This window comes from Neopsephotus bourkii, unplaced genomic scaffold, assembly GCF_033783945.1.
Source record: "Neopsephotus bourkii isolate Nb327-2 ecotype Australia unplaced genomic scaffold, CSIRO-AGI_Nbou_v1 NB_107, whole genome shotgun sequence".
NCBI classification, from domain to species: domain Eukaryota; kingdom Metazoa; phylum Chordata; class Aves; order Psittaciformes; family Psittacidae; genus Neopsephotus; species Neopsephotus bourkii.
Genome location: NW_026900624.1, coordinates 12595380 through 12604551, shown reverse-complemented (window position 1 = coordinate 12604551; position 9172 = coordinate 12595380). Strand labels below are relative to the sequence as shown.

Here is a 9172-nt window from a genome sequence, read left to right as displayed (position 1 = left end):
GTACTCCAAAGCTGCCCGAGTCCTACTGCAGGAAGTATTAGGAGAAGTCATAGGAAGCATCAGGAGAGAGCAATAGAAGAGGTAGGTAGATAAGTAGAAGGTTCATACATTGGCAACGGCAGAAGTGGTATCTTCATGGGCTAAGCCTGGGGTCCATCAACAACTGGCACAATCATGGCAAGGTTAGGGGACATGCTTACTTTCATTCTTCCTCCCAGCTGTGTACCGGATAAGTGACACACGCAAACCCTCACCCCAACCCATGTCCTCACAGCGCAGGCACAACTGCTGGACTGTTGTGAACCCTCACTCCATCCACTAGGGAGCAGAACCCACACAGGCTCAACTTTAATGAAGGCTGTGTCCCAACTGGGACACTCCTCCCATTCAGTGACCAAACTGGAATATTGGGCAAGGGCACTGGTCATGGCATAGCAGTTCCTCTCTTTTCCTTTATTGTAAGTATGGGAGCTTCTCCACTCTTTTCTGAGGCACCATGTGCGATTGTGGGGACAGAAATTAAGACAAACAAGGAAGTCATAATCAGTCCTTCCATGGCTATCCCAGGCTGTGGAAGGTGCCTTGTCTCGACTAGTAGTGGGGGTGGCTCACTAGGCAGGCCCCTAGGTAGCACTCTCTGTGGGATGGTGTCACGATGCAGCATTGTACTTTATCAAGATTCTGTCTTATCCTTACCGAAGGCACTTCTCCAGACCTGTCTTGGCTTCAGGCTACTACTAGCAAGACATCCCCCTTCTGGCAGCAGGGTATGTCACCTCACAAGACAGTCACATCTTCCCAGTTTCAGCTTGGTCCTTGGCCAATGAATATAGTGGGAGGCGGAGGGAATGGAGCCATGCTTGGGTCTGAGGGCCTGCATTAGCACAGGTTCCTATGGCTTTGCATTCTCGCTGTATGTGATGCTTCCTTCCTCAATCTCATTTTCATAGAAATATAGAATGGTTTGGGTTGGAAAGGACTGTAAAATCATCCAGTTCCGAACCCCCTGACATAGGAAGGGACACCTCACACTAGACCATGTCACCCAAGGCTCTGTCCAATCTGGCCTTGAAAAGAGATGGTGTCCCTCTCCCCACATTCCAACAGAGCCTTCCAGCTGCCTCTGGCTGCAAAACAGCCCCAGTACTAGCTCCACACACCTAGCCACAGGCATCTGCCAGCTTTTCTTTCTAGTTGGATGCATGCTCACCACTGATTACCAACCCCCTTCCCTTCTTAGATTGCTTACATTCCCCATGTTCCACCCTTCTGATGCCCTGTCTGTGTCACACAGGGACTTGCTGCCTACCTCAACTACAGACAGCACTGTAGTCAGCCAAGGCTTGCTCCTCTGCAAAAGGAAAAAAGGAAGTCGATTACACACACATGCAGGCACACAGAAAAGGGTGCACAACATCTTTTCCCAGACAGAAAACTAAGAACTCAGCTCCCAAACCCCAAACTAGGAAGGAATCTGCAACCCACCTGGCTGGTAGTAATCGTAGACTTTGATGATGGCTGGTTTCAGGTTCTTCACGTGAATTACTTGTTCGAGTTGCAGAATGAAAGTCTGAGATTCATCGTTGAGCTTGTGGAGATTGAAAGATATTAGCAAGGAAGGGGAAAAAGAAGTCATTGCATCTTCATCTTCCCTAGCCTGAATGCTTTCCTGCACTAAATATTTCTAAACCATTACAGATTCTGAATTTCAGAAATGAGTGTGCATAAGGAATAGCAAATGCTTACCCAATGACAATGAAATTGGGCAAGCTTCCTCCATCCACAGTTCTACCAGTGCTTTTTTTCCATGCCTAGCCCAGCCTCGGGCTCCTCACACAGCTCTTTGTCCTCTGGCCTCTTGCACTTGTTCTGCCAAACCAAATGATTTTGCTCCCACTTACCTTGTCCAGATAAATGTAGACCACATCAGCTTTCACTTCTATTTTCTTAACCATGGTTCTGCGCTCCAGCTGGGATGGGAAACAATAACACAAGGAAATTTGTGAGTACTTTCCTTATGGCTTCCTGACCTGGGGGACCTACTGCTGTATTGAAAGGATGGTGTGGAGTACGTGTGGAACTTTGTCTTTCTCACAGGTTGACCTCTGCTGTCACCGCTCAGTTAGAGGAGCCTCCCACTCTGGGGACAAAAGGCTGTGTGGATAGTACATAAGACTGATGCGTTGGTCAGCAAAGACATGCAGATCCCAGAAAAGATTCTTGTTAGCTCATCTCACTGACTGCTCTGAAAGACCTGCCTGGGGACTGCACACATAATTCATCTTTCAATTTTATGGCTTAATTGAGGGGGCATGAAAATCTTTTGGGCTGTAATTAGAGTCTCTGTAAGAAATCTTGTCTTAGCATTTGTGGCAAAAAAATCCTGGTGTTTAGCACACCCAGCAGTACATTCTTCCTGGCCGAAGTCAGAATAATGTCAGTGAGAGAAGCTGAACCACCTCTGATCTCCTGTAGCCAAAGTTTGTGAGGCCTGTACAGAAACCAGAAGTTCTGGTTCAGTTACAACAGCAAAGGGTCTCTGCTAATTTAGTTACCTTATGGCCTGAAATGAATAGTTCCCAACAGAAGCAAGCAGATGGGACCCTCCAAAGCCCTTACCAGCATTCTGGATCTGGGAGCCAGGACGAATCCAGACAGGAGGGAGACCTCCAGGATCACCATGTTGGACATGACCCTGCTCCCAATGTAGCTGGGGAAGAAGAAACAGTCAGAGAATAGTGCCCTCCGAGTCCCCCTTCCAGGAGGTAGCCAGCACCTTCCTTCCCCACCCCTTCCACCTACAGAATTCACACCCTGCCCCATCTACCAGGTGCCTCCATTGCAGCCCTGAAGTTTTCCCCAAGCACAGGGGGTTTTGCTGGAGGACGAAACCCCTGGGGTCACCTGGTAAGGATGCGGATGGTGAGGACACGTGTGTTGGCCTGGCTGCAGTTGGTCAGCTCCGTGTTGACACGCAGAGTGAAGGTCACAGCAGCCCGTGGGGGAGGCTCGTGGTACCTCAGCACTGTCTGTAGGGTGAGGATCAGGATGGGAAAAGACAGGCCAGGCATGATCTCTTGCAGGGAGAGAAGGCAGAGTCCTCCACCTCTCCCACCTCCTCACCTGAGCAAAGACACAGCTGCTGCCATGGACCTGCACCACGAACTGCCCCGGGACCTCTGCCAGTGCTGCCTGCTGCACCAGCAGCCTCTTCTGGCGGTTGACTTGGAAAGTCTTCCCAAAGCCCCTCTGAGACTTCACCCTCACAAGTGCCTGTCCTGATGTGCTGAATGTTCTTGCTGCATATTTTGCTAAGGCTTGCAAGGCAACGACTGTGTCCTAGAAAGGGAGAGACAGCCAACCCTCTGGAAGCATCAGCTCTAGTGAAGCTGACTTGGGAGCAGGAAGACTCAAGAAGATTCTCCCTGACAACCTCAGGTGCAAAAGTATATCAACCCACAGAGAGCTACTTGTTACCTGGGTGGAGGCAAAGCCCCCGTAGGCATTCTGCTGACTGGTCAGCCATGCCACAATGCCAGCTGCAATTGTCATGTCCCCTGCATGCACCCTTGGCTTAGAGAGGTATGCCAGGAGCACATAGGCTGTCAACTCTATGTCCACCGACTGAGTACCAGGCCAGAATTCTGTGGAAGCCGGAGAGCTTGGCTTGGGACTCCAGTGGATTTGTCCTCCTGCAGAATGAAGAGAAGCATGCAGGCTATCTGGAGAGGAATATAATTGGTTGGATTCACAGGGAAAAAAAACCCAGAGTGCTTTCAGGGCTCCTTCAGCTCATTCCCTGTACTGAGCCCAGCATTGTTTTATTCAGTTTATTCTCCTGGGCTTCATCTGCTCTTAGCTCACAGATTCTTACCTCCTGCCTCAAAAGGGCCCTGCAATCTTCCCACTGAGGAAACTCTTCCTGATAAATCACCCTTCTCAGTCACAGTGTAGTTACTACTCAAATATGTACAAATACATACCTAATTTTTAACCACTCTAGCTTAACCACACATTAGTGAACAAGAAGCATTACCCCAAAGAGCAGTCAGCACCTGATTTGATGGCCTGCTCTTCCAGTTTGTACAGCAGCTCCTGGGTTGTTTCATAGTCCCCAGCCAGGGCAAAGGCATAGGCCAGCAGGGCTTCTGTGTAGATGTTGCTGATGTTATGAACTGCCTGCTGCAGGCAGCGGAGGGTAGCCTGCATCAGCTTGCCCTGCATTGGGAGAAGACACACATGCCAGACTCTGACAGGGGCAAAAAAGGGGCAGGGGTGCTCATTCCAGGGAGCCAGGTTACGTCTTCCTGATGTAGCTCCAGAGAAACACGTTCAATTGCACAGCCACTTGAGGAAACAATCTAATGTGTGCTGGGAGCCCTAGCCATCAAACACTATTGCACCATACCAGTTTTACAGTGCTGCCTCTTTTGAGGAAGGACTTGACAGTTTGGCCAAATATTGGCTCCCTCACAGCCGTTCCCTACCTGTTCCTGGCCTGGAGATTGACAAAATTACGTGCTGAGCAGTGCCTGGGCATGGGAGTGTAGAGGAGAGCAGGAGCAGTGGGAGCATGCTCACCTTCAGTGGCTGACCCAGCTCCAGCAGTGCTGCAGCGACATATGCCCCGAGGGAAATCTCATCATCCACGCTGCCCTGTGAAGGGAATGCACCTTTCACCCTAAGTACTGATTGGCAGTGACTCCACAGGAGGGTATCACATTCCCAGCCCCATAACCTGCTCTCTTTAAGGCTGGTTGCACAGGTTACAGGAGCGACTTTTCAGGATCCTTTGGGATCACACTAGCTTTTGCTGTCAGAACATCCATCCAGCCATTTCCCAGCTGTGCTGCCTGGCTTGGCCCTCATTTACCTTTAGGGAGGAGTGAAAGAGGTTCCCTTTGGTGGCAAAGCAGCCACTGGGAAGCTGGTTTCTCTCTAGCCAGCGTATGGCATCCTGGACGTTCCTGTCATCTACATAGATGTATTTTCTGGCTTGGCTGAAACTCTTGACTACAAAAGCTGTCAGCCTAGGAAGAGGACAAGTTGCAAGAGAAAGAGAAACACAAAGAAGGCAAAGATAAATTCAAAGGCCTCCAGGTGCATATCCCTGAAGTTAACACTGACATAGTGGTGTGCAAAACAAGTCATTTTTGTACAGAAAGGCAAGCTTAAAGTGGAAATGGTCCACAGGACCTGCAGTCTGTCTCCACAAATGTACGATGCATGTACTTTACCCAGTCATTTCACAGATGAAAAACCTCTTGTCCCTTCTACTTTTATCTGTTGCACTTTGTCTCCCTCAAATACTTCGAGACAATATTGAATTTCCCATTTTCTTCCTCCCTTCCTTTCTCTATTTCTCCCAGCCCAGACACCACAGGGTCAAGCTGGGCCAACGCAGACCTTTCAAACTCTCCCAAGCAATTCCCTCCCTGGGGAGATAGTTTCTTACTGCTCTTCCCCTATCTACCACTGGACAGGATGTACCTTGGCTGCCAGAACACCACCAGCAGTAGGTGGTGTTGTCTGTGGGGCAACAGCATGGCCATAGAGATAAAAAGGGACCTCCTACTCCTGGGACCACATCTTTGCTGTTCCTTTTACCCAGAAACCATAGAGATAAAAAGGGACCTCCTACTCCTGGGACCACATCTTTTCTGTTCCATTTACCCAGAAACTCCGCAGGCCTGCTTGGCTGCTTTTTCAAGTGGCTCAAGTCCCCCAGTCTGTCTCCCTGCCAGAGAGTTCTGGGGGTCTCCATCCAAAAGAAGAAGCACACAACCCAACAGCATTCCAGACACATTAGCTGCTCTGGCCCACACAGCTAAAAGCGGGAGTGAGGGATATTTGCAGTGCTTACCAAGTGTTCCCTTCCCCATCCTGCTGTCCAAAGACACTGTAGGACCCATCTCTATGCCTATAAAGAAGCTGCATCTGGTACCCTAGGGAATGGGAACAGTGATCAGTCCAACACAATAACACAGAGGGGCCAGCACTGACAAAGTGAGTGCAAGGACAAGAGCTGTGGGTAGACTGGACGCTGGGGAAGGCAGAGGAGCAAGGTGGGTCTGCTGTACTTGCCATTGCGCAGGAATCCTGTTGCCCTCTCCTTGATCTCAAGGGTCAGCTGCCTCGTCTTCTCCAGGTACTGCAGCACGTAGACAATGGGAGCAAACAGCACCATGTTCTGCTCCCCACAGCCATGGGGCAACTGCACCAGGTGGCCCATGTTCTGCAGAGCCATCCCCATGAGGTCACCTACGCAAGGGTGTGAGAAACAAAGCAAGGGTAAGTATGGTTTGAGGTGTTTCTCAGCCAGGTAGTGGATAATTATCTCAGCACCTGAGGGAAAACACTGGAAAGAGGAGGAAAGACGAGTGAACAAGAGAGTGCAGGATGGAGAGTAGTGACTGTTTTGCCATTTCCCAGTCTTGCATCATGGTGCAGGATGATCACACTGTGGAGTTCCTGAGGAGCTTTCCCTTTGCAGTCTGAAGGGCTCCAACCATAACGAGTACTATTTGTAAAAGGCTGTGAGCAGACCTGCAGTTGCTCAGTGTGTGTCACACAGACAAATATTAAAGCACTTAGGGAAAGGTTGACATGTCCTTAGCCAGCCCTGCTCGACCTGGCCATATGTCAAGATGTCAGTAAGTTAGCAGGGGTGCTAGTCAGATTGTGTGAAGGTGTCTATATGTCCTCCAGCTAGCCAGAAAATGTTAGTATTCAGTTTATCCCTTCGGGGTTCTATTGCATAATATCCATGGCTACTTATGCCAGGGCTAGCTTCATATCAATTCTGGTATGGGGGGAAATGAGCCCAGTGCTGTAAGTGTTTTGAACTATAGGTATGCCTGGTCCCATAGCCTCTCCAAAGTGTTATTTTGCAACTTAGTAATGCTGAAAATGATTTCTTCTCTCCAGAAGCTTTTGTTGTAGCAGCAAAACTTAACAGGGAGACAAGATGGTTATGAGCTTTGCTGATCATATTTACAGAGCATTTAGGCAAGTTCCCAATGTCCCATCAAAAATAAAGACCTAGGATCTCTGCTCCAAAGTTCTAGCTAGACAAATAAGGATTATTCTCTTCTGCAGTTTACTTTTGTCATGAAATCCTAAGTGTTAATCCAAAAATCTGAAAGCCTAGTGTTGGCAAACCTTGCAGAGAAGAAACGCAGCATCCTCTCTTTGGAGCAGTTCCATGTCAGATGTATCCCTTGACACCATCACCAGGCTAAGCCTTGCTCATCTGTAACAGCAGCCAGTGAGCCCACAGCAAGAATCATTTACCTGAGATGGAAATCAAAGCCCTGGTAGATCCCTTTACTACATTTTCAGGGAGGTGAAGGGACACAGGTTCTTCAGCCATGTTTCCTGAAAGAAACATGTGTAGCATGAAAAAATCAAGCCAAATCCATCTAACTAAAGAACAATACTGGCACAAATAAATGGGACACTGCCTACATCCTGCTCATACTGACTGCTCCCCACAGTCTGTCCCAGTCATTACAAAACACTCTACTGCCTGGAAACTTCCCAGATTAGAAGAGATGTGAGAGCTGCTGGGTGCCCGGAGGGCTCGTTGAGCTTCACAACTCGGTTCACTGCGTTCCACAAGGATCACATCTGGTCATCACTCAGCAGCTAAGCTGAGTCTCATCCTGGGGCAGGGACAGGGTGGGAGGGTTGGAGCAGCTCTCACTGGTGACTGTCAAGCCCAGGAATGCCCAGGGGCTGCAGCATGGGAAGGAGGTGACAGAGCAGGATTTTGGGACCTATACTCAGTGGCAAATTTCAGTAGGACAGCCATGTAGGAGTAACATTTCTTGTTCTTTCTTGTCTAAAAGGAAGCAAAATTTGCTATGTGGAAAATCATTTGAGAATTCTTCCATCAGACCTCCCACAGTTTAGTTCTATTCTCAGTTCTGGTTATTTCAGGCTACAGAACCCCTTCAGGCTGTTCACATACCTCCTCTTGGGCACAGAAGGGAGCTGAAAGTCTTCTCCACTAACACACCTTCTGGCTGCCAGGGCAGGAACATGAACATCAGACAGGAGAAACAAGAATACACATGAAATTCCCAAGATTTCAGAGCAATTTCAAGTCTCAATTCAATGGTTAATCCCCAGGCTGTCAGGGACTCCATCCTCCTCGCCTTTGGCACGCCTGCACTGCCAAAGTCTCATTGCTCAAGAGAGCAAGAGCAAGCCTGAGGGATGGGGCTCTCATGTTCAATGGTTGATTGAGCAGTGAAACACACCGAGAAACACAGACATGATGTATGAATGTAGCTCAAGAAAGAGTACCACAAGAAGGGACTAGGCTTGGCTAGTCCTGGGGGGAACAAGGCAAACTGAGCCCCATCCTTTGTATGCTAATGCTGGCCAAAAAATGAGGAGCGAAAACCATTTAGGTGAGTTGAGCCTCCCTTCCCCCAGGGGCAGAGCTACCCAGAGAGAGAAGCAAGCCCGCTCTCATACTGACCCGGACCAGCAAGTGTTTGACCAGTGTATGCCTCCGCTTCAGGGTAGATGGCAAGGGCTTCTTGCCCCCACAGCGTGGCGTGGTGTCCAGTACCTCTATCCTCACTGTGATATTCAAAGTCCCTAGCAAATAAATTGAACAGAGCCTGTTTCTTATACCTGTGGCCAATTAGAGTCAACTTGAGTTAACTGAGAGTAGTCTGAGATGCTTGGGGTAGCTGGTCTTCATAGCCTCAGTGGTTTGGCCAGTGAAGGTGAGCCAGCCAGTACCAATGGCTTTTTCAGACACCACAAGCATGAGGGAACTAGGTCACCTAACTAACAGGTGACTTCATTACACTACAATATGACTGTAACAACAAAAGGTCCAAAAGACCATTGGATCTCATTGTACGCTTCTTTTTGCATCTGAAGCACAGCACCAGTAATACCATGTTCCCACACACACATTCATGCAGTCCCTTCCTCCCCAGCTGGTCCTACAGCCCTCTCCTTGAGAGTTTTCCATGCCACCTATTTAGTTCCTGCCCTCTCTGGTGAGCCTGTCTAAGGAGAGAGAAAGAAAGCAGACATAATGGATCACATGCTTGAGCCACTAAGAACAAACTTTGGGATCCAAGGGATGCAAGGCTCTGTCAGTTTCTCTGCATCTCCCACTCCTCCTCACTTCAGTTTTAGGGTTCTC

At 49.0% G+C, this 9172-nt stretch overlaps 1 protein-coding gene across 1 annotated transcript in view; it reads right to left on the bottom strand.

Annotated features, from left to right (window-relative positions):
• Positions 1-9172, bottom strand: part of LOC133216537 (alpha-2-macroglobulin-like protein 1) — a 28397-nt gene that overhangs the window by 3871 nt on the left and 15354 nt on the right. The window contains exons 21-35 of the mRNA XM_061361323.1: positions 8489-8610; positions 7973-8027; positions 7294-7377; positions 6085-6261; positions 5864-5945; positions 4874-5030; positions 4582-4656; positions 4056-4218; positions 3478-3692; positions 3124-3339; positions 2905-3029; positions 2620-2710; positions 1902-1970; positions 1486-1588; positions 1310-1351 (exon numbers count right to left, since the gene is read on the bottom strand). Coding sequence (XP_061217307.1) covers positions 1311-1351; positions 1486-1588; positions 1902-1970; positions 2620-2710; positions 2905-3029; positions 3124-3339; positions 3478-3692; positions 4056-4218; positions 4582-4656; positions 4874-5030; positions 5864-5945; positions 6085-6261; positions 7294-7377; positions 7973-8027; positions 8489-8610 — 1775 coding nt within the window. The 3' untranslated portion in view covers position 1310. The remainder of the gene's footprint in view (positions 1-1309; positions 1352-1485; positions 1589-1901; positions 1971-2619; positions 2711-2904; positions 3030-3123; positions 3340-3477; positions 3693-4055; positions 4219-4581; positions 4657-4873; positions 5031-5863; positions 5946-6084; positions 6262-7293; positions 7378-7972; positions 8028-8488; positions 8611-9172) is intronic.